At 39.1% G+C, this 25,460-nt stretch overlaps 2 protein-coding genes across 7 annotated transcripts in view; one reads left to right on the top strand and one right to left on the bottom strand.

The window, feature by feature from the left end:
- The window catches only part of GALC (galactosylceramidase), a 34,673-nt gene extending 23,108 nt beyond the window's left edge, over window positions 1-11,565 (bottom strand). For 2 of the 4 annotated variants that reach the window (XM_030482782.1, XM_030482781.1), the window contains exons 1-6: window positions 11,245-11,562; window positions 10,158-10,226; window positions 8,185-8,248; window positions 6,096-6,209; window positions 4,624-4,763; window positions 2,374-2,412 (exon numbers count right to left, since the gene is read on the bottom strand). In XM_030482782.1, coding sequence (XP_030338642.1) covers window positions 2,374-2,412; window positions 4,624-4,763; window positions 6,096-6,209; window positions 8,185-8,248; window positions 10,158-10,226; window positions 11,245-11,415 — 597 coding nt within the window. In that variant the 5' untranslated portion in view covers window positions 11,416-11,562. Of the gene's footprint in view, window positions 1-2,373; window positions 2,413-4,623; window positions 4,764-6,095; window positions 6,210-8,184; window positions 8,249-10,157; window positions 10,227-11,244 lie in introns of all 4 variants that reach the window. The other 2 variants (XM_030482784.1, XM_030482783.1) reach the window with 2 other exon arrangements.
- Window positions 11,566-15,025: 3,460 nt separating this feature from the next.
- GPR65 (G protein-coupled receptor 65) lies at window positions 15,026-22,173 on the top strand. 3 transcript variants are annotated; one of them, XM_030482785.1, is made up of 3 exons: window positions 15,026-15,191; window positions 17,244-17,339; window positions 20,252-22,173. In XM_030482785.1, the coding sequence occupies exon 3, from the start codon at window positions 20,377-20,379 to the stop codon at window positions 21,412-21,414; it is 1,038 nt and encodes a 345-aa protein (XP_030338645.1). In that variant the 5' UTR covers window positions 15,026-15,191; window positions 17,244-17,339; window positions 20,252-20,376; the 3' UTR covers window positions 21,415-22,173. The 3 variants fall into 3 exon arrangements, with proteins under 3 accessions (XP_030338645.1, XP_030338647.1, XP_030338646.1); XM_030482786.1 differs by lacking the exon at window positions 15,026-15,191 and adding an exon at window positions 15,586-15,919; XM_030482787.1 differs by lacking the exon at window positions 17,244-17,339 and having other exon boundaries at window positions 20,249-22,173.
- The last annotated feature ends 3,287 nt before the right edge of the window (window positions 22,174-25,460 follow it).

Genomic DNA, 25,460 nt, shown 5'->3' with positions numbered 1-25,460 from the left:
CACATTCATTCTCCCCACATTAGGAAGCCAAGACAAACAGATGCGAAAGCTCCAGGTGACACAAGGCTGAGTAAAATAGAATATTTCTATTTCTTACAAGAAATGCTGGAAGTCAGAAAACCAGTTTTTAAAAAAGAGCAAATCAGTGATATAGGGGAATGAGTATTTTATTTGTAAGATCTGCCTTCTCTCTCTCTGATGATTCTTTTTACAAAGGGTTCAGTCTCATAGGAATTCCAAGCAACATAACATCTAGTCAGTGAAGAAAAAAAGGAAAATCTCGCTATTTATGTTCCATCTTACTTGCACTGTTTTATTCCAGCCTGCAAATAAGTATTTTCAGTTCTGTTCTGTTTGTTTCTGTAACATACCTACTGAAAAACTAGAGATTTCTACCTGAGGTACACACACACTATTTCCCCCTTCCTCCCTACTAGCATTAACTTACCTATGATTAAGATTATCCTTTAGAAGACTGCAGGTATCCTTAGTGATTCCTCCCCTAGTCTATACCTAATTAGTCAAACACTTTTCTTTTTGAAAAAGAAAAGCCTGGAATCCACATTTTCTGAGGCTAAATATTACAAAAAATTTCTATTTCCTGAGGGGATTCTGTCATAAAGAGAGCACCCTATGAACACGTTTCCTAGCTTTAAAAAAAAGGTAGGCTATGGTTTGTGCTGAAAACACACTGGGATTGGATATTTTAGGAGAATTCTAAGCACACTCACCGAACAAGTTTAGACAGGGATTAAGGTAGCGTTGCTTGCAAAATCTGAAGCATCTACACATCCATCAGAGTTTTGTTACTTGACATGCCCAAGGAAACAAGACAACTTGATATAGAGGCCAAGATATATGCTGTGTCACAATTCAGTGTATTTTTCTTTTCCCTAGAAGGAATTTTGTTAGTCACTAGAAAACTCTAGTGCCAAACATTTCTATCCAAAAGGAATTAATGGCCTAAGCCTACAAAAGTGAGAACCTAGAATATACCTTTAATGAAATCAGTGGTGGAGTGAAGTATATGTAATAGAATTTGGTCTAAAATGTGGTAAGACTTGGAAACTAAGTTACTGTAGTGGCAGTGGACCCAGAAAACCAGTTTAAAAAACATAGGTGATTAACATATTTATTAACAAGAAACCCGTAAAACTGGATATAAGGTATTCCTCTTTCTTTGCACAAGGTATACAACCAGCACAGAGCTTTTTGCCAGTGCTTCCGGTCCTCCTTCAGCCAAAGCACTGCACAAATCATAGGAAAGCTGTAAGAGTAATAATCTAATTCTACATTCTAGGAAATATAATTTTAAAAATAAAAATTTTATAGATCATTCTCATTTTCAAGAGTAGGTGGAATTTTATATATGCCAGCCTCATGAAAGATACTTAAAGATACTTTTTTGCTCTTATTGCAATGTCAAGTTTAACTGTTGTACACCATTGCCTGTATCGTTCTCCTAAAACTAATCTTTAAACAAAATAACTAAAGAAGTTGCCAAGGACAAATGACGTAAGTAACCTCAGCCAGTGTACACAAACTGTAAGAACTGAAACTTTTCTAATAGCCACTAATTGACTAATTTTAAGTAGATTGCATTCAATCCCTTCCAAGTTCTGGAAAAAAAGAAAATTAACAGGTTTTCTGCACATTCAATTTAACTCTTATTTGCTTTTAAGAAGTAAAGCTATTACTTCTTAGCTTCAAAGCAGCAACAAGGAAATGAAAAAAGCAGAAGCTAGTACTTAAGATTCCACTTCAACATAACATAATAAACAAGTGAGTTTTCAAAGAACTGGGGGGGGGGGGGGGCAGCAGCATTAAGAGATATGTCAAGGTTGTTTACATGAAATACTGTGTTCTTCCAACTCTTTGAGAACAGGACGTACTTAATTTTGCACAGCTGAAAACACAGAGCCTTTATTATGTTTTCCATAAAATAAGAACCTGGAGTTTTATAGCAGTAATTTAACGGCATTATATTGACTGGTACTTTGCTACAGAATTTTGAATAATTCTAGATCTTGGACTTATAACTATATCCAAGCCAGTATAAAGATGATGAATTTTTATTATTTCAGTAGCATCAACTGCAGCTTCCATTAAAATGTAGAGGTCCTAAACATTTAGCATACATTGACACACTTCAAGTTCCAAATTACAATTTCAGACACACACACAAAACATAAAATCTAGAGGTCTGATCCTGTTAGCATTTCACTCCTGCAACTACAGGAAACAGAGTTCAGTAAATGAAGTAGTTGTAGTGTTAAGGTCCCTTTCTAAGTAAAAGGGAAAAGGAAAGAAAAGCTATTTGTTTACACACGATAACAAACATTTCACTTTAGAGAAATAAGCAAAAATACATACCTTAATATATTTGCTATTAAATGCCCTTTCATTCCATATCTAAAATGGAAAAGTAAAAAGACATTTAGAAAAAAATCAGGATATGTCATGATTAATGAAAGATTTATGCACATGTAAGATTACACAATCTATTAATGAACTCCGTGGTTTCCATTTGCTGGAGGAAAGCACTCTGGTTGGTTTTATTATCAGCTCTTCAGGGGAAAATTTTGTATAAAAGCTCAAAATGGCTGTTTATCTGCCTCTGAGGTCTACTGATTGCCTTCTTGATGAAAAGAACTTCAGAGCTACTTGAGCTCAACAGTGGCAGCAGAGTTACATACAACATTCTTACCAATGGTTCTCAAAGTTTTAGAAATCATTGAAAAATACACTGTGGCTTCAAGGTGTGGTCCTATGAAAGGGCCCTGCTGCCATACACTGACACAGGAGAGCTAGAATAAGTTATGCACTGAGCAACCTCCTACAGCCTCAGGGGGTTATTCAATGACATAGTTCTAATTTACACAAGACTATATCCATACTTGAACGCAAGAGAGATCCAGAGCAGTTTAAGTAAACAGACACAAAATGATCTAATTTCCATTGCTATGGATTTTCCGGCTTTTATAGAAAGACTGTTTAAGCTAAACACAGCTCAAAATTCAAAAGGAGAATTGCTGGTCTTCCTTTCTACCAAATACCCTGAGCAATAAAATGCATAGTCAGAAACCTTTCTTTCTCTTTTCTAACCACAACATGAACACTGTAACTCACATTCATCTGCAAAGGGGAAAGTATCCCCCCGTAGGTGTAGATTACCCAACCATGTACAAGCAGTTTTTTACAAGTGGGATATGTCCATTTGATTTTGATATTTCTAGATCTTTCAATGCATTAGTGCTAATACATGACTTCAGCAATGAGATGATCATAAAGTTACTTACTGAAAGGCTTATTTCATCATAAAGCAAATAATGATACATAACACATACTATAAAGCAAAAGAGCAGTAAAGACTAACAATGTAGAACCAGAACAGCATTAAAATTGCTAGACAGTTTCTGAGCCTCCACAGACCTCACTGCTTTCTTGTATTGCAGATTACACCCGCAAAGAAATCAGACAATATGCAATGTCACCACATTGCCCGTAGAAGCAGAAATTCTCTTTTCTTTGAAGTATAGAATTCAGAAGGCCAATCACCATGAAGTAACAACACTGAAACCAGACACTCCTCAAATACGTAAAATACAGAACTTCCCTTCTACTCTAAGCGCACAGCAAGGAGAACAAATAACAGCACTCTCCCTGTCCCCCCCCAGCTGAATTGCTGCAGTGCCACTGTGTTAGCCAAAGTGCAAGACTGACTCAGCTGAAATAAATCATCAACACCGAGGGAGATGCATTCCAGAGGAGATATACATCAGATATACCTTCCCACATTACAGTTGAAAGGTCAGACTCCCTTTGAGGGATGTTAATCACAGTTTCAGAAGCTTTGCTCTGGACTGCTGAAGTGATTTTCAGCTTTTCTGCACAACTGCCTCATATCAAAACACTTAAAAATGTAAAATAGTGTTTCAGTAAATATAGGACTGATTTTAGAAGAATCCCAGCCACATATTTTCTTAATTAGAAGAAAAAATAAAAAGTTGAATCTCAGTCAAATAATGACATTGAAAAGTGTTTTTCCATTGTCTGATTCTCTCTCATTTCCAAATTATGAGATTTTTCTCAGACATTTGTTCACCACTTCCATATATTGCACTGTAACACAATACAGTAGTTAAAGTACCGTAACACATGCACCTTTATCTACTATAAATAATGCAGGTAAAAATGGAAGAAGTTGAAAAAGGATTGCCCTGCGGCAAAACAGTAAGCATATTTTATGCCAAGAAGTGATGTTAGCTTTCACAATCTCTGTCTGAACTAATGCTTTTTGTTAGCTAGTAACCACTGAAACCCAAGCAGAATAAACAAGTCAGAAAAATACAAGCCCAAGACTCAAACAGATTTCAGAATTCTCAAGTTTTCTGATAACTGTTCTAGAATTGGGAAGGCAGGTGACTAGCCATGTTACACCGGCTCTGCTTTAATGGCCATTATTGAAGAAAGACTGTAAACTAACGTAACTTCTGCCTTTCGCTCTGCAACAGAAAAAGCCAAAACTGCAATTACAAACCAACTTCTGTCCCCATCCCCCTCCTCCAGTAATCAATAGAGACAAGACCAAGATCTTAGGAATGAAGATTTTGCTTTACTAACCCCAACATAATCAATGTCCAAATCATGATAGTGTTTAGCTCCTAATATCCAAGAAACAATATAGTAAGCAGTGACATCTGGATAGTCATAGGGCCAGTTTTCACCCTTCCCTATCCATGCCGGAAATGTCCAAGGTAATCCTGGAAAGAGAAGAAAAACAAATTAATAAGTCATTGGTCTACAGTAAGCTTCAATAGCAAGCTGTAATTTGCTCTACCTAAAATGAAAGAGCAGATATACACTTCAAATTCACATAGCTCCAGCAAAGACAATGAAAAATAACTTAAGTGGAGAGTATGCCCTAATATAAATTGTAATCAAACATTTATACCTGCCTTTTTTTTTTTTTACCTAGAAAACCTTCATTACTAGAGAACAAAATACTTAAAAGTCCAACTTTAGGATAAAAATTTACAAAGTTATAGACAAAGGGATCAATACTGAACACCAAAAATTGTTACTCTGAATTTCAGAAGAAGTTATGATCTGATCATAATAGAGGAAGAAAGATTAGGATCATGAAAAAGCACCGCCAAGTCTCAGCTGTTTACTGGATCTTCTAGTAAATAGGAACATCAAATTAATCTAACCAGATCCTGCTTTCAGCTGACTTGGTATAACACACCATAGGCTAATTCAAAGGGAAACTCTCTTTCTTTTATGAGAGCTTAATCTGAGGGAAGAGAGGTTATTAATAATTGCAATTAGTCCTAGATGGTAAGCCTTCTGCTTGTCATAGTGCCTGTCTAACAAAACCTGACTAACAAATCCTGCACCAAGTCATGCAGGATTTTGCAAAGCCTGGATCCCTGAAACAGGCGGGATTAGATACTTTTTAATTGATAGATTTCTTACCTTGTTTTATGTGAAGTACATTTTGTAAAGCATTTCAGTTAAAATCTAGGGTTCCACGTTTGTACCGTCACAGCACATACACAACCCACAATCAAAACAGGGAGACAGGAAAGTCCTCTTACAACTCAACTACGTACATATCAGAGGACAAGAACCACTGTAGTGGGGATGGGGTGATGGGTTTGTATTGAGAACATGTAATTTAGCGTGTATAGGAATTACAGATTTATACTTCCTGTAAGTTTACTTTATCCCTCCTATTTCTTTTTTACTCTATTATTTAGAAATTCAGCTCTCATGATAAATCATTTATGTTCATTCCTGTGATAGTCTAAGCATTAATGTTACTTGATACAAGCAAATGATAAGTCATTTCTTATCGTATGCTACTTGTTACAGTAGCGCAGCATAAGAACATTGTCCTACTCTAACAAAGTAAAACACAGTAAGTTCAAGTGAAGCATCAAGGCAAGTTTGCTAAATACCAGAGATTCTCCTTTGTCTACTACAACATCAAAACATCTGCCCATTAAAATTAATATCCTAATTAAGGGTCAGATACATAATTTATTTAGCGGAAAAAAGGCATTAAAATCCTAAAACTTGAAGCAATTTACCAATAAGTTTAATTTTGGGGTTCCTCTTTTTAGCTTCTTTCATTAGCCACCATTCATAGCCCCGGAAGTAGTTCTCATCATTTTCATAGTGCATATGGGAGGGTTCAGTACCATCTAGGAAGGAAAGAGACAGGTAGCTCACAATTATCTTCTGTGTCATAAGCTGTTACACATTATAAAGCTTTCTGTACTGCTCACTGCCATGGTATGCAAGCACATATCTCCAACATGGTTCACATATTCTTTGGTATGTATTTCAAAGCAAAAGGAATAGTGGGAGGGAACACACAAGACTTGCCACCCTTCATTCTTAGCATATTAACTTAGAAAAAATACAATATTTTTTTTTTTTATTCTTAAGGGACTGCTTTCAACATCAGAATGTGATTAATTATTGGGCACTTTCTATCCCTAGCTATGATAATACTAAATCATTCATGATTATCTTGGTCCCAACAACCACTAGGAAAGTTACAGCATTGAGATCAGGAATGAAAAAAACAAACAGATGTAGAAGCAGGTTATATCTAAACCAAAAGGCAAACAAAATAAGGTTGTAACTTGCTGCTTCTGTGCAAGGCAAGCACAGGGAGAGAAAAGAAAGGAACTTTCGTGAAGTTTTTCACTCACAGGAAAGAGATTTTTCTATTTTTATGGTAAAGATCTAGTTTATAATTTCCATGGTGTTCTGTGACTACAGGAAGAGCTTCTGGAATGCACTGAATTCCCTCAGGCAAAGGGTTTGGAAACAAACCAGAAAGGTAAAAAAAAAAAAGAAAACCCAACAAACTAAATAATAAAAATCACTGTTGCATGGGAAGTCGTTACACACAGAAGTCAATAACTTGTTTAGCATAAATTACAGTTGCAATTCCATGCACCATATGCCTAATTGTTCCTGATTTCTTCTAATGAGGCTTCTTCCCCCTCCACACAGAACAGCACATTTCATTACAGAAAAGAGGATTGACTTTTTTTAACCTGACACTTGACCATTTGGAAGTTCTATTTGTCAGAGACATAGAACAGCAATTAGATTCCAAACTTAGACTCCTGATCACACCTCTGAGGTCAGAATCAGAGCTGCAGTCTAGTGCATTAAGACATATGAGTCTTATTGATCTCCTAAAATCTAGAAAGTCATCATAGAAGTATGTAACATTCTCCTTAGCCAACAGCAAGAGTGTTTGAAGAGAACATCTGTGCATGCATGAAGGCAAGTCCATTCTCCTCTAACCAGCAATTTATTGTCCAAATACAGAGATCTCAACCCAATATAATACTTTTCACCATGTTAATTTTTCTTAAGGAAAGTAAGCCAAAGAATGAAAAAGATTATCTAATGACACAAACATTAAAAAAAATACAAATAAAATGCTACAGAGACAGATGCTATGCCTTCTGTTTATTAACTGAGTCTGCTTTAAGTCTAGATTTACTTCAGGTGGGCAGGGGAGGCGGGGAGAAAAAAAATAAACTGTAGTCTAAGTTACTGCTTCTAAGCATCTGATCACAAGCAGTTACTAAACAGTTTCTCCTATATGCAAACATAGTAGGCTAGGCAAATTACACCAAGACATTTTCATTTGCAATTGTGGCCAGGCGAAAAAACCCAACCAAACAATAGTGTTTTTACTGTCAGAAAATGCCACCCCAGTGAAATGTAGCAGCTCATTAAATGAAAGAAAAATAATTGCTTCTGACAAGCTGTCTTCGCATTTTCATGCTTTTAAGTCATAAACCACCTAGTCCTACACAAGTTTTACAGTTTGTATTACAAAACTGGTGTTTGAGAAATGCCCTGCAATTCAGAAAATTACTAGAGCTTCCTTAATCTTAGCGGGGAAAAAAAAGAACTTGGTTGGTCTAGAATGCAACCTTGAAACCATGTGATAGCAAGAACTGTCTCCAGAAACATCAGTGTAAATTTCCCTTCTACAAGTTAGCAGACATTGTTTAAGTTTTTCTGCAACTTCAGTACCACTACAGAATGCATGTCCATGCTTCAGCTTCAGTAACATGTGCAGGACATGTCACTTAGTGCATCACTGCAGCCAGAAGTTAAACCCTGCTCATGCTAAATCCATACCTGTTGATTGTCCATCACCTCCGATCTCTACTTTGAGGATATGTAAAGAAGCACCAAAATCTGGCTAAAAAAAAAAAGAAAAAAAAAAAGAGACAGAAAAACAAACAGAATCCTGCTGTTAATAAGAAAAATGCAATAAATGTACAATTTTGAGGATGCTAAAAATTCAATACGTTTTTAAAAAAAACCCCACCCATTATAGATGCAATGAGAGATAATACAAAATTTTGCTTCAAAAGGAAATTGAGCAAGAGAAATAGTACACTTATCTTTAGTCACTGACTCAGGCATCATTAACGCATTTCCCCAACTCTGCAGATTTTAAATAGATTATGCTCAAGAAAAATACAGAAGCACTCTTTAAATAGAACATGGGCTATATGAGGAACAAAACAGTATTTTTAATGTTATTAAAGTCAGGTCTGTTTTCTTTAAAAAAATGAAAATATTGACGTTAACATTTCTGTAAATACTTTATTCTCTGATGTAAAGGATTGCACGGCTTATACGACATAGCATACATACACAGAAATAACCTGCTAACTACAGGCAGAAGGGCAAGAAAGAGAAAAACCCATCACAATGAGAAACAAATGGCCACCTAACCTAGTGCACTATCCTCTTTCCCTGGCATCTGACTGGTGAAGCAGAGTACAAAATTCAAGCTCAATACAGGTGATCCTACTTGTAGTATGTTCTTCTAGCTATTAGTGGCTTAAGAGCTGCTCAAGTCAGAATTACAACTAATCATTATTTTAATAACCACAAATGAGCTGGCCTCCTCAATGGAATTGCCCAAGTATAATTTTGGCACCTAAAAAAAAAAAGTTAAGATGCGAGAATGCAGTTTGATTTAAAAAATATGCTGCATAGACAATAGTTTGCTTGGCTTACAGGTTTTGGGTTTCTTTATTTGTTTGTAAATAAGAAGCAAATATTACCAATTTACTATTTCTCTTCCCGACATTTCTGATTTTAAACTTCTAACACATTTGGTCTCCTATCCCCATCACAAAGTTGAGTGACATTAAAAGACAAGGGAGAACGAGGCAAGGTGTATTCCTCCCAGGTATTTCATGACAGCTTAAGAGGTTTTGGTGAAAGAACATGTCAAAAATTCTCTGAAAATCATGATCTCAGCTAGATTTTTATTTTACCATATGTATATTGATTCCTTCAGAAAACTCATATTAGTAGCACATAGGTTTGATCCCCAGTCACACATTATGCTTAATCCTGCCCTTTTAAAACCAATTATTTAAACTACACAGTAAACTATTCCCCTCCAGCCATCTGAATTACACTACTTGAAAGTGACATGGCATCCTCTTCCAGCAGCGTAATTTACAGTGCCAAAAGCAAAACAAGTTATTACTGTCCAGTGCAATAATTTTACCATATATTAAGTCAGGTAACTCCACAGGTTACACTGCTAACTACAGCTCTTACAAACCAGTAACATTCACACAGCTTCTAGAATAGCAGCACTTATACTGGAGACTAGTTTGGAATAGATATGCTATTGAAATGTTGCAGTCTGCACAGCTGTTTTCACATTATGTGAAGCTGTACTCAAAAAAATAAACAAAACTGTTTCAAAGATTACACATCCTACAATTGCTATGAACAGCTAAACCCTTCATTTTAGCCACAAAAATTATTTCATCCTCCTTAAGCCCACATAGATAATCAAAATATGTTGAAAACATGTTTTTTAAAACATATTGTAAAAACATAAAAGGAATTTTCATAATAATAACAAATAGGCTCCTGAACAACATGCTGGTTGTCAAAAATAGCAGCTAAAATTTAAGGTTCTGATTAAAAAAAAAAATCAATATTAAAGGAGATGCTTTACAAGATGGGATTTTGCCTAATTTCAAGTAGTACTGAATATGCTATAGGAGTTACGTTACACAATAAGAAATTCTGGATTAAAGTAGACATTATTGTATCAGCGAAACCAACTTTACCTTGAATAGATAATCCAAAATCTGGGAGCGATAAGGTTCTTGGTAGTTCACCAGGAGTCTAGATGTGGCCTAAAATGGAAAAAAAAAAAACCAAAAATATAAAAACTTAACTTTCAAACATATAAGTACATCCCAGTCTGTCAGTCTAGGACTTTCACATGGCTGATAAACATATTAAAGTAATTCTAGCACCTGGAATTCAGCTAAGCCCCTACAAAAATTCTTTTCTAACCCTTCAATAGCGCATTTCTGGTTTCATAGATTGCAATTGCCTTGTACTCCACTTACCTGCAATTTACTGCAAAGAGAGCCCAGAGAACAGGCTTAATACAAGCAAAATGCAGCCCCCTCCCAGCACCTTTCTTCTGTTCTACTCATATCTCCCTACTTTGGCTCACTTTACACCAAAGGCAATGGGAGTTCACTGGGCATGCAGGCAGGAGGGGAAGGAAAGCAATTCAGCATGTCCAACAGCGGGTAAGAACCTGCAGGAGCTCTCAGCTCTGCTGGATGGACCACGGGAAAGCATATGACTGGCTGTTGTCTCATTCAACACTTTACAGCTCACACAGAGAAGTAGTGAGGAAGACCTTCTACAGAAAAAAACCTCACCCTGGTTAGCTCTCCTCCAACAGCACTGAGGAAGTGGCTGGCCCTCGGCACCCCAAGCAGCCTGGTGAGAAAGCGCAACTGTACAGCTGACCGCAGGACAGGCACAAAGCAGGGCCCGGCTCCAGCCAGCTGTCCCCGCAGCCACTATCACTGCCCGCACGGCTCCCCTCGGGACCTTCAGGGCAGGGCTCCCCCTCAGAGCTCAACTCACGTCTTCCCACCTCCGTCACCTCCCCTTTCACCCCCCAACCCCCCAGTTCCTCACGGCTTCCTCAGAGCTCCCCACCAGCCCGCACGGCTCCCTCACAGACACCTCGAGGGGCTGCACCGAAGCCACCAAACGTTCGCACTGACGGAATCCCCCGCCCAAGTGTCCGTGGCAACCGCTGCCTCAAGGAAGGTACCGGCCGCACAGCAGCACCGCAGGCAGCAGCGCCGCAGAAGTCCCCGCGCCCGGCCCGCCGGCGCCGCTCACCCCGCCACCGCTGACAGCTCCGATCCCGTCGAACTGCCTCCCCAGCCCGCCGGCATCGTTCAGCACATAGGTGGCCGTCGACAGCGCAGCAGCACCGACCCCGGGGGGGCCCGGGCCCCAACTGCAGCCAAGCAGGAGCCAGCCCCACAGCAGAGCCGCGCACTGCTCCATCCCGTCCGCGCCGCCAACAGCGTCCCAAGCGCGCCGCGCGAGTCCCGCAGCAACTCGCCACTGCCCGGCTCCGCGTGTCACGTGACAGGACAACCTGGCAATCACCTGAGGGGCGGGGCGTGAGAGCCCTTCCCCGCCATTTTGGCAAAGGGAAAGGCGCGGGGAGGGGACGGCCGTCAGCCCGTGCGGCACACGCACACCGCCTCGTTGAAGTTAGCGGGTGCCATTTTGAGAAAGGGCAAGGCAAATTCGGGCCGGTGGGAAGCTTACCGCCATGCTGGAATTGGGCACTGAATGGCGACAGAAGCTGTTGTGGAGCCATCTTGGGAGCGGGAAAGCTGGCTGGCTGAGAGGCGGGTGGTAGGCGTCACGGCTAGGCAGGGTTTGTCTGCGGGTACGCAGTGATATTGGGTTTAGTGTGGCGTGAGCAGCGATGTTGTGGGAGTAACAGCAAAGTGGCCTTTTTCTGGAGGGCTTCTGGCAAGGCACGTCAGTTTTCCTGGGAGAGGAATGGTGATTCCCAGTGAACTTCATTTCCAAGTCCGTGCCAGCAACCAGTTTACTGGTTTTGGCACACTCTCAGGCTGCCACTAATCCCGTGTAAAGTAGGCAAAACTTGGCCCTTTGAAGGAGAAAACTTCAGTGCGTTGTGAGGAAGACCTTTGACTGCTTGCACAGGAACAGGCAGGGAGTGGCCCCGGGGCACAGGGCCAGGCGCGGAGAGGCACAGCCGGGGAGCGGGGTGTTGGCAGCCTGCGGGCTTCCCGGGGAGTCCCAGTTGGATCCGCAGCTCTGTCCGCAGAGAGGGGTCCTGGAAGTGGGTTTCTGTTTTACAGCCTTCACGAGGCACACTGCAGGCCAGCTGCATAAAAGTGCGTCCAGCTGAGATGGTGCAGTGCCACGCGTTAAAAGCTTCCGTGAGAATAACCAGGGTGTTCGCTTAGACTCCAGCTCATGAAAGCATTTGACTCAGGGGAAGAGTAAAAAGGAGATTGGTGATCGGCTTGATTATCCTATAAAAATCCGCCTTAAAGGAGAACTGTCTGCTGGCCTCAGTGTTCTACAGACGCGATGCTCCATGTGCTTAAAGGAGGAGTGAGGAGATGCAGTAGCTGACATCATGTGTGCAGCATGTTAGAGCCATGGAAAAGCCCAGGTTTTGCACATTTCTGTCCATCAAGAATGCTGTTATTCGAGCCACTGCCTCTATTGTCCATGTCATTGAGGGATCTAATGGCTTAGTGATGACATTAGCTGACTGACGTTTCCTGTTTGTTTCATTTTTAATAACAATACTGAACACTCACAAAACATTTTACACTTTACAGCAATATCAATAGCAAACTAATGAACCTGCTCACACCCAAATGAGGTATACGATGTCATTATTGCATGCAAGAAGGACAGAGTGACTTCCTTAAGGCTACAGTCAGTGTAGTGAGTCAGTGACAGAGGTAGAATTATGCTCATGGTCCTAATTCACACTCATTCCAGCGCACTGTACAGCTTTACACACCTGGAAGGTTTGCAAAACCATCAGGAATTATTGGTTAATTTTGATAATTTCATAATTTAATGCATCAATTTATTCCAGGTAGGAGGCTTCGGCTGTGGAATTCAGGCTTTTATTCACTCACAGGAGCCTTAAAGTGTCAGCTTTCAAAACTCATATTTGTATCCTGTGATGTGCTGAGTGTCTCTCCTTTTCATTTAGTGTAGAAAAACATTCTTAGAATCTGTTTTGGTGGAAAGAAGTGAATATTTTGGTGGGACTGTGAGGACTTCTGTTCTGCATTAGAAATCCGGACCTCGCTTTTTACCTTGTTTTTTACCTGTTTTACCTTTGTCCGTGACCCAATGATAATATGTTCTGGACCTTTTGTAAGCCCAAATACAGCCAATAAAATTATTGAGGACTTACTTACACATTGCTTCTTTTGTAGAGAAGATAATTTTCCACTTAATATTTCCAATTAATATCTTTCTATTTCAGTTGTTCTTTCTTGATAATACATTTACCTCAGCCAACCCGAAGAACACCATTTGTTCCAAGATGACTGATTCGAGATACTGTGTATGTCCAAATCTCAAAAAAAAAAAAAAACCTGGAAAAGTGTGCCGCTTGCATCAGAAATTAAGTTGTTCCATATGGACAGAGTGAAGAGTTGCTTTTTGTACATAGCTTTACTTCCAGATTGCATAAAATGCATCATCTCCTCTCTTGCTTCCTTTGATCTTTGCATGCCACTATCAGTTGCTACAGTGAAGAACTGTAGAAATGTATCAACTGTTTCTCTATTTCTAATAATGATAAGAAATGCTTTTTCTTCAGTGAAGTAAAAGGAACTCTCAACAGAACAGCAGAACCAGCTCACCAGTCACTGTTCTTGGTAGGTACTATGTTAGGAAAAGGCTGGTGAAAAGTGGTAAAAGAGGTCCTTGTATAATGACTTTTCTCTCAGTGAAAACAGAGGTTTGACTTAAATTTATTTTAGAAATTAATCTAACCAAGTGGCTGGGAAATCTCCCTTTCACCAAACTGGAGGGGGGTATGATATCACTTCAGGAATGACCACAAGTATAGAATGTTCTCATAATTCAGGCTTCATATGAGAAGCGCGTCAGTAGCAAAACTGTAGATGAGAAAGTCATGCTCTGGTTGGAAAAGAGGAACCAAATCTCTGCATCCAGTGGTAAATATTATAGAGCTGCCTGGTATTGTTCTCAAGAAAGTCAGGGTGCCCTATTTTAGAGCTTTTAAGTTTCCTCATCTGTTTCATTTCTCCTTAGCATGTGAATCATCAAACAGGCCAGTTTTTGTATTACCCAATAGATGTAATTTCACTTTTTAAAGTGAAATTATACCCAGTTTTTAATTGAATTGTTCCAAACAGAATTTAAAAAAGCATACAATAAATTATTATCACAGAATAAAAAGAGAAAGTGTGCTTATGTAAAAACTTCCCAGCTGTTTAATTGAACAGAATTATCTGTTAGAAGAATCACTCCTGTGCAAGCCGCATCCAACCTCAGATTGAGTTTATATAAAAATATATAAATATGCAGCCTATTGCAGTGAATAAATTCTGTTTTCCTCTGTTGACTAAAATTTTTGACAAGCTTCCTCCCCTCAGTAGGCAAACAAACAAAAAAGGTAATATAAATTCTGAAAATAATTCTTTTTGCACAAACTCCTAAAGTCCTTGTGATGTATTTTTGTGGGCTTTTCTTTGGTGGATTCTTCAGTGGTTCTGTGATAAACTTGTTGGGAAAGGCAAGTGACAAGCCCTTCAGTCAAAAAAAAAGGCCCTATGTTTTGAATATATACAAGTAAACACAAATAAATACATATACGCTCCACAATGTTGTATTTCTGTGGAGTGGTTTCTCTACAGAATGTATTGTGTCCTAGGTAAGAGGTTTGTAATATACTCTACTTATGTAATTAGGCAATATTTTCAATAAAACTTCAATAAACTTACTGAAAGTATTCCTAGATTTACCAAGGTTGCAACCATCCTTTGTGAATGCTTATACAGAACTATGTTGCCTTTTTTTCCAGTGGATAAGTTAAAATTAACAAGATATTTAAAAATGAAAAAAAAAAAAGGAGAAAAAAAAATGAGACATGTGAGCTGTTGCCTCATTGGTGTATTCAAGAGCAGCTTCCTGTTGCTTTATCTGATGAAGCAGTTGTTCTTCTCAGAAGCAGACACGGATTACGCTGCCGTTGGCATCACAGTGATTTTGCTCCGTGGTGACTCATGTCTGCCAAGGTAAGTCTTCAAAATCCAAGAAGTCAGATACAGAAGTTATTTTCTGGTACAGATTTCAACCTGGCTTTCCTTTAGTGTGATGCTGACATCCTGCAACAAAAAGAAGGAACACAAAAGGGACTGAAAAGATTGCTTTGGGAGAAAGAGTATTTCACTCCCAGCACAAGCAAAACATGAGACAAACAGCAAATGACATCAAACGACTGAATTAGGAAATACATGCCAGCTTGATTTATTGTTGTAAAGGTATTGCCATGATCAGAATACTTGTTGCTTAGAAAAGGGGGAAGGATGGAGAAGGACAGTATTTGGGGGTGAGTTTTCAGGATCCAGTAGCCCTTGTATTATTATTCTTTCATATTTTATGGCACTAACAAGATACTCAGCACTATTTATATGAATATACACAATGCTTAAAACTTTGCAGAAATACAAGCTGTGCTAAAAAAAGTAGCTTCTTAGAATACCAAGTGTCATGAAAATATTTTGTACAGCATCTTTCTGTATGCATATATGAAAACATGATGCACATAAGTATATAGCAAAATATTACTTGCCTGCATGGCCTACGTCCTCAAAAACATAGCTTTTTTTTTTTTTTCCCAATTGCTCATTTTAACAGAATTTTTTATGCTCTATAAAACAGTCCATAAAGTGTATCCCAAAGCTAAAAAGACTGAGAGCACTTTTAGACCTGTTGAAGTCTCTACAGAATCTTATGGAGACCTGTGAGTCAAAGTTAGTGTTGCACGAGGAAAAATGCTGTTCATTTTAAGCAAATCGTCCATGTTACTGAAAGGCATATTTCAGCTCTCCCAAACTGTGAAGTTTTTCAGAACTGAGTTCTGAGATCTGCTCATGAGGAAAAAAGATCCAGCTGTGGAAGGTCCTTGTACTTGAGGAAGTCAACTTGGCACTATAACTTTTTTGAGGGCACAAAGCAGTATCTAATCTACTTTGTTGAGATTGCTTTGAGAGAAAAAAGAAATGAAGAAAACCACATGTCCTTCCATCTCATGGCTGATACACGATAGCAGCAGTACAGCAGCTACTGCACTAGTTCACACAACATTGTTTTCTTCGCCTGAAGCTTACCTAAAAAGAGAAGTACCTGCAAAAACTTAGCACATTATAATGAGTACTGCTTACAGCAATTTGCCCTTTTATGAACTTGAATTTGAAATAAAGGGTGAAATGTTGCAGGTGTTTCCAAAATTAAACTGGTTTTTATTAGCTAATGAAAGATTTTTATTTTTTTTAGTGACTAATCTTTTCTGTTAATAACACAAAATCCTTACAGTCTTCTGTCTGTCCCCATTCCCCAAACTACAATAGGATTCTATATTCAGAATTATCTGAAAAATCAAAAAAGACTCTTCTGTTCTTCCCTTAGAAAGTTGTTTAGGGATAAGAATATGGAATATCATTTTGTATTTGTGTTTATGAAAGTATAACTTTATACTTACATTGTTACTTTCAAAATGTCATAAATGGAAAGACTGCGGAAGCTCTCTTTGAATCTGAAAAAGATACTGTAGGAAAGCATCAAGACAAAAACTATATGTAATGACTACTTCCCTCCAGAAACTTTCGCAAGGTTCCTTTACAGGCTTGTTTGCATGCACTACTCAAAGCATAGCATTTGCTAGTCCATTTCTCTAAATTTTACGTCTGACCGACTTTTCTCAGAGCTCTTGTACAGCAGGTGTTCTGTGGCAAAATGACAGACAAGGACAATGATAATCATTGTATAATGTGACTAAAAGAAAAAATTACTGTTGAGCAGGTTTTTGTTTGATTGGGTTTGTTGGTGTTTTGTTTCATTTGAAACACATCTGGTACTAAAACAAGTCTATAAAATAAGTAACAAGTCTACAGAATTAGTCACAGTGAGTTTGGTACATGAAAGTCAAACCATCATATTACATATCAATAAACAGAAATTCCTCAATAGTTTTTTAGAAAAAATCAATTGGAAAAAAAAATATAAATCAATAAAAAATAAATCCATTTAAAAATCAGTGGGAAAAATTATCAAACATTGTGGTTTAGGATAGCTGTAAGCCAATAACATCCTTCTGGGCAAAACCAGCAGGTACGCTCAGTAGCTGAGAGAAAACCTGGTAATGCTTCACATGATGCATTCAGGTAAGACAAATCATTTTGCATTATGAAGTCGTAATTACCACAGGAAACCTAAGCAAAGAGGTATGATACAGACCACTTTCCCTGAGATAGACCCTTAGGAACTGTAATGAAATGTGTTGTAATCAGGGCAGGACAGTGCTCTCTACTTTTATATTTCTGTGCAAGAAACCACTGCATGCGCTGTGGTATAATTCATTTGCTGGCTCTTTGACACACTTCAGTATAGGTCATCGATACATGCCAGTATGACACACTTCTTGTTATTATTCTCATTGAAAGCATGTCCTCGTATAAGTAGCATCCATGTGTCATCAAAGCTGGGACATTACCTGGGGAATTTCAGACAGCCTCCAGGGCTTTACTCATAGACACTATTGATGACACTGGTTAAAAATAAAATTAGAGCCACAGGCTACAGTGACCTGTGAAAAATGGACAATAAAAAATTGCCAAGGTGGCAAATTTCATGTGGTCTCAACTCTGAATCCCATCTTCAGCATCGCAGCCTGCCATTAGCCAATTATATCTTAAGATGTTGGTTCCTTAAGGCAGATGGCAACAGACCAAAGCAAGGTCTTGCCCCCCCCCCCCCCAAAAAAAGGAATTTATTCAGACAAGTGCAATATAAGGACAAGTGTTTCGTCTTATGATCAGTGAGATCAACAGACACAACTTCTAGAAACAATGAGGTAAAAAGAGAAAGCTGAAGGAAAAAAGTGGGTGGTATCAAGAAATTGGCATGCTGGTCTGTGAACAGATATGAAAGAGCTGATAAAGCTAACTTTGAGAGAAGCTATTGTGAGTAACATGGAGACAAGTTGAGATCTTGTAAGGATGATGAGTCTGTAATGTAACAACTCAACTAACAATGGAGAAAGAGGTTGTGGGGGAGGGAGAAGGAATTCCAGTTTCTCAGTCACACGACTAGTAAACACTGCTTCGTACATTTGCTACATTACACACATGCTTCTTAAAGGGCATGTTTCCTTGTTAGACACGAAGAGACCTGTCATAGGAAAAGAGATGCTAAAATGTGATTAGAAGAAGAGGTAGGTATTCTGTCTTTTACTCATCTGGTCAGTCTGCATATGTTTGCTCTGCTTTTGGTGAGAAGTGGGTCAGCAAAACCCTGAGATCCAATCTGTAGAGCTAGATTTTTGATTCATGATACTTATCTATACTGTTAAGCTTACAATGCCCTATTTACTGTGTGGTTTTACTAAACCACACTAAAAAGCAGACATCTGTGGTTTTAACTAGTTATCCTGTAAGTAAAGCTGCTCAATGGACCAGATTGGCAAGTCTTTCTCCAGAATTTTCCTTGTCTTTCAAGCCTGTGAATGTATTTGGCTCTAACTGTGAAAAGTTAGGCAACTTGATCAAATAAAGCAATGGCTAGTAACATTAAGTATGTGCTTTCTGACTAGTTTTGTCATTGCTCCTTTTTTTTCTGAATGCACATTAAAGTGTTTTTTTTTTAATTGAAAGGAGATCCATATAATAACCTCTCAACAGAGGCAATAGACCTACTTGTGTTTCTCTGATAAACACACGGACCTACACACACACATACACACACACACACACACACACACACACATGCATCAAGCCAATAATAGGCAGAATGAATTTGCCTACCACATGGGAAGATCTCTGCACCCAAGTTGTCTTCAGTTTGTGCTGTTTCCTATGTGAGAACAGTTGTAGACAGTGCTATCTTGCAACCTGCTTGTTCTACCACCTCTTCACCTACTCTGCTGGCAGTCTAGGTTCAAACCACAGGTGAGTTATCACAGGCAGTCTCCGAAGCAGTATTTTTGGCAGTAGAACTGAATTACAACAAATATTCCCCATTCTCGAATTTCCTTAACTTAACAGTTAGATCTTTGGAGAACAGAATTACCGAGTGTCAGAGCTGTAACATAATCAGTGGGTACCAGCTGTCTCATAGTTATGGTTGTACGCCCTTTCTTTCTTAAAGCTTAGCAAAGCTGACCTTCTAAGGCTCACGCATGCAATTCCTCTAGTTCCACTGCTTTAGTCAGGGCTGCCATTTTACTGATATTTGCATGTTGAAACTGTTGACACCACAGCCCTGGCAGTGCCTAAGACAACCTTAATTGCTGATGGTTTGATAAACTCATATGTGGCAACTGCAATTTTTACAGGAAAGAAGTGTAAATGAAAAATTGTACTCAGAAAGTCTCCGCCTCACATGAGCCTAAGTGACACACCAACAGATTCTCCTGTGCATGCAGGAACCCAAAAGCCCGACAGGTTTCATTTGAGGGTTTCTGGGACATGGAGTAAGCTTTTCTGGAATAGCATGGTTGATGGCAGGTTCTTGGGGGATCACATACAAAGGAGGGGAGGGGAACAGGGAAGCATGAGGATGTGACAAGATAGGAGAGGGATTTGCATACAAGCCACACATTCTCTTCTGAGCAGATCCCAACATCTAGTGAAACCTGAATCCCTGTCATTCTGTCCTAGTCCCTGCACTGACTTATAGAGGAGGATGCTATTTGGCATAAGAAATCTGCCATATTTGTATGGCCAAAACCCTGTTCTGCTCACCAGAATAATAATCTATTTCTGCTGCACTTTCTGATCTCCTTCGACTCTCACACAGGAGAGACCTGGAATTGCAGAAGCCTACCCCTCTGGAAGTGTCTTTACTCATTCTGCTTCTGCTGTAGAAGCTTGTATCTAACTTACCTTGACCTCCTTAGATACTTGGGTTTGCCTTCCTATCTACTCCGAACTCTAGAAGTGTTTAAAAGCCGCATACAAACACAGTTTCTTTATTCTAAAAAAGACACCCACCAAGAAGCCCATTAAAAAAAAAAAAGAAAAAAGAAAAAAAAAGTTGTTATATCTGACATTTTACATTTTTCCTTTTTTGATAGCAGAAGGCTGGAATCTTACCAACCAGGTCCTGAAGAACTAACAAACAGATGACCACCCATCAGACTACAGAGGGGGTTTTATTGCATCCAGGCTGGAATTAGCCCAAAGATACTACTCAGAGTGGACAATGAACAACACTGCTGAGTGCCATGATGATCACACCCTGGATAAGTATTTGTTTCCACTTGTGTACAGCATTGTGATGATCATCAGTATTCCCATCAACTGCATAAGCCTCTATGCATCTTGCATTCAGGTGAGGAAGAAGAATGAGTTAGCAGTCTACATCTTCAGCCTATCCCTGGCTGACCTTTTGTACTCTCTAATTTTGCCTATGTGGATTGATTATGCCTGGAATGGAGATAACTGGAGACTCTCTGCCTTGCTTTGCCAGATTTCTGCCTTCCTTATGTATATGAATTTCTACACCGGTACTGCGTTCCTTGCTTGCATCTCTGTTGACAGGTATCTGGCATTAGTTCACCCCTTGAAGCTTCAGCACTTGCGCACAAGAAGATTTTCATTGATTGTCAGCATAATTGTTTGGCTTCTGGAAAGCACCTTCAATTCAGTCGTATTGGTATACAAAGAAGTGTTCAATGATCCTTGCAATTTTACTAATCATACATTATGCTATGATAAATACCCCCTGGAATGGTGGCAGGCACAGATAAATTTATTCCGGATATGCTCAGGGTACCTGGTCCCTTTGGTAATCATTGTGTTTTGCTACCATAAAATCTACCAAGTAGTGAGGTGTAATCAAGCCACAATAGATGAAGAAAAGAAAAAAGTAAGGAAACTTATTCTGAATATCACAGTTACTTTTGTTGTTTGCTTTACTCCTTATCATGTTATATTGTTTATTCGCAGCATCAAGGAACCTTATACCACCGACCCACAGATTTTGCAGTTGATGTATAAGGTTTACAGAATCACACAGGCCTTAACAAGTTTGAATTGCATTGCTGATCCCATTCTTTACTGCTTTGTGAGTGAAACTGCACGAACAGACATACTGAATTTGCTCAGGTGTTGCTTGTGCCTACAAAAGCGTGAGGGAGACCAAGTGAAAGACCATGCTCTGTGCAGTTCTGCTATGAAGAGCAGTGAACTGATCACCTCCAGAACTTTCTGTGAAATGGAGACTGTCAAAAATGCCTGAACAAGCACATTTAGAGCAAAATTGCATAATGTAAATAGCAAAGAAAGAAAAAGTCTTCCCCAGTTTGTATCTAGGAAATACTCCGAAAGTCACTGATACTAATCTAAGTGAAACCAATAGCTGGAGCTAATAAGAACTTGTTACAGACTCAATGAAATCAATGCAGCATCAACACGTATCTCTAAATCAGACATGGTACGTAAATCCATGTTGACAAACAAACGCACAGTCAAGAAAGATGACCATGACACACTGATGAAATTACTGAGGATCCTTCACAAAACTGCTTCCTGTCACAGCTTGCTAGCTAGCCCGCATGCTGGGCATACACATACTCAGCTGGAGGAGGCTGAAGTCCTCTTAACCTAGTAATTTGTTTTCAAGTTTTAGTAGAAATCTAAGCTTAGCTGGGAAGGAGCCCCAAAAGAGATTTTATTTATTTATTTTTTTTTTTATCAGTACTGTGATTGAAGTCAATAAAGCACACACACACAGAGAAATAATTCAAATGATTGACAAAGGAGCATACAGGGGTAGGATGGTAAATGTTCTCTCTAATGTCGTGCTGTGATTTATGCTGCTCTAGTGGTTCCTGTGTTTCAGTAATGACTTGAGTTTTCCTTCAGCAGACCCTTGAGACGAGCCATTTCTTAAAATCATTTACCTCATGTGGACAGGTAGTTACCTGCTTTTAAGCTTTTCAGGTTTTGTTTTCTTTGGAAAATATACGTTCTAATGTATAACCATATGTCATGCAGTTTCATTACAATATCAATACCAACTTTCAGATAGTTGAGGATTTATTACTTCAAATTCCTATAAAGAACCAAATTTTAGCCACCAATGGTTTATCTCGGATGAAATTTTTCCTGATATATTGAGGGAGGAAAGGGGATTGAAAGGTGAGGTTTCATATCTCCAAAACATAAAGGACCAGCCTTTAGCCTTGCTTATTATGACTGAAATCTGGAGTGTGGTTATGTTTGCAGAGTCAATAGAGCAAGAAGGTTTATATCCGTTTGCATAACTGTACCTGGAACTTCAGCTAGAGGTTCCTGGGCTCTCAGTCTGCCAGTTCTGAAAAATCAAACACAAACCAATAAGCAATACTGACAGATCAGCAAAGAACATGAATGTACCAACAAACATTAAAAATGGCAGCTAAAGAACCCACATTTTTAAAAGGTTGAAGTTAGCACAAATAAAAGTGCAGCTGTCAGTTCAGGAACCTGTTACTTGTATAGGTCCCTGCAATAGCTGTGTAATTTCTGGGTAGCAGCAGGCACTCAAGCCTGTGGAAAGAGTTAAAATACCATGAAAAGTCTGCTTTTTCTCTTCTCACAACCTTTTCACTTTTGTTCAGTTGCCAGGAAGAATGTTTGGTTATGGTGGTTGTCCAGTTTCATAGGGAGATTTTTTTTTTCTTCAAAAAATCCTCCCCTAGCAAGTCTGTGTAGTGGAAAAATTATAAAGATTTTGACAAGCACTTTTTCAGCACACTTCTAGGTCTGACATTATACTTGGAGGATAAGCATACGGTGGTCACAAGCAAGATGGAAATTCTTATGAGAAGATCCCTCTGCCTGTAAATCATAAATTTCTCCATTACAAAGAACCACTTCTATTGTTTTCATGAATTCCGGTTTGTGTCTATTTATACTTCTGATTAATTTCACATTCCGCAAGGGGAACTTGAGAGGCTGAGGAGGGTGGACTTGTTCAGCCTGCAGAAGATTTTGTGGACCTAATGGCAGCCTTGCAATACCTGCAAGGAGAGTATCGAGAAGATGGAACCGATCTCTTCACAAGAGCACATAGCAGGAGGACAATAAACCATGTGCATAACTTGAAGCAAGAAGGGTCAGAGTTGATATAAGGAAAACTTTTGAACTGTGAGGACTGCCAAGCGGTGGAGCAGGTTGCACAAAGATGTTCTGCATGCTCCATCCTGACAGGTTTTCAGGACCAACCTGAACAAAGCCCTGAGCAACCTGGTCTGGCCTCATAGCTGACCTTCCTTTGAGCTCAAGGTTGGACTAGAGACTTCCCGAAGTCCGTTCCAACCCAAATTGTCCTCTGATCCTATGAGCTGTGTATGTTAGTGTTCTGGCTGTTGCTTCGTCTCTAAAAAAGTATGTTCCCTTCCTTTCTTTGGTTCCATTTGCTGAATTTTGTTTTGATGTGGGGTTTTTTTTCTGTAATACTTTCTTACATATTATAAAGAAAAAAGTATGCAAGCAGCAGTACAAGTTACTTCACCACAGATTTGTTCCTGTGCTGACCTATGTGTTTTGCAACAGAGCATGAAATTTCACTGCAGCACTGGAAAAGAAAGCAGAACCAAGCTTCACTGTAACTTCATGGAAAAAATAACTCAGTGGTTCATTTCTAGACCTTCCACAAGCCAGAAAGGTTGGAAAGCTAATTCTGTTGGGGTTTTTAATTTATTTTGAATAAAGAATAATGCAAACTAAAACTAAGTGACAAAATGAGTCAAATTTTGGCTCCTCTACAAGGGACAAGGAGCCAGGAGCCAACGGTGACAGCCAGGCAGGCTGGGCGACATCCTCACTGAGAAGCCACACAGTCCCACAGCACTACAGTGAGACAAACAGAGCGGATCCAGTGATGGTAACCAGCACTGGCCAACAGCTCTGTGATCACCAGACAAATCCGTAGTGACAAGGCAGGTCTGAGGTCAAGCTGGGAGGCCAAGTCAGGAAGGCATGGTCAGGATCAGCAAGGCATGAGGCTGGTCTTGGCCGCACCATGTTAGCACTGACATCTGCACAGGCAGCTAAACCCTAAAGAGGCAGGAGAAGAGACCACAGGCTCTGTGGTAAACATAAGGTCCTGACCCTGTGAAAAGAGCTTAATTTTCACAAAATTTTATACTTTTTAATATTCCACCAATGCTCGTGAAAGTCATAGCTTGGACCAGATTACTTTGGTATGTGTGGATATTTTTCATAGCATCATTTCCTATAGTACCTCCCTGCACTGCTGAAGATTCACATCAAGGTAAAGGAAGACAATGACAATGGCTGGCCTATAGGCTGGATTTCATGAAAAAGCTCAGGTAAGTTCAGGGTCCTATCACTTTATGATAATAAAATGTAGGTACCTAATCTCGTAGATTGTTCTGAAATGTTCTGAAGTGTTCAAATCATAGCCCTCTGGAGAAGAGAGGAAACTTAGATGTAGAGACTACAATGTCCTGTATGTCAATCATTTGTGTATTTACCTCATTCTTACATACCTAAAAATGTACACTTTTTTTCAGTCTCTCTCCAAATTTGCTTGTTGCAGCTGGACCAAAACATCCTGCAATGTTAAAAAGAACATCTGTGTTTCTTTTTAACATTTCAGATTACCAGACAGGTACTTTTCACTATGCAGAATTGGCATAGTAAAAGTAAATGTCTTCATCCAAGCTCCAGTCCACGATGTGTATTATTGTTTTTGAATATTCAACTTAGAATTCCTGATGGCTCTGCAGGGAAAAAAAAGTGCAAATCCACAGGAACACTTTCCAAAGTGAGGACATTCCTTACAGAAACAAGTTTATAAAATCCAAAGATTTATTTATTGGCAAGAAGAAATGCATGCATTTAAATTTTTCTTACAGACAGTGCCTAAAAGCATTAATGTATGTATGCCCTTGGTGAGTCACTGTATTTCCTATCTCAATTCCTAGTCCATACAATAAGAATATGGATAATTAAAAGGGCTGTGATGGTAATTTAGTTAATATCCACAGGGTATGAAATGTCGGTGCCAAATGGTATTGTTGTCAGCATAATAACAGCAGAGGTGAATTTATATGTCAATAATTCCCTTAAAGCAGAATCCATCTGCCAAAAGTGCAGCAAAGCTATAGCTCAGCTTATAAATTGGGAGTTTTGCAGTGAACAGTGGTGACCTAGCTAGTGGAATTTCAGACTTCATTTAATATGTTTTTCATAGAATCTTAGCCACAACCTGCATCACTGCCATCATGATGCCTACCATTATTCTTTCATTATTCTTTTCTGATGTAGCTACAC

Source organism: Strigops habroptila, chromosome 4 (assembly GCF_004027225.2).
Source record: "Strigops habroptila isolate Jane chromosome 4, bStrHab1.2.pri, whole genome shotgun sequence".
Taxonomy (NCBI): domain Eukaryota; kingdom Metazoa; phylum Chordata; class Aves; order Psittaciformes; family Psittacidae; genus Strigops; species Strigops habroptila.
The sequence above is the reverse complement of the archived record's forward strand: the minus strand, read 5'-3'. Positions and strand labels throughout refer to the sequence as shown.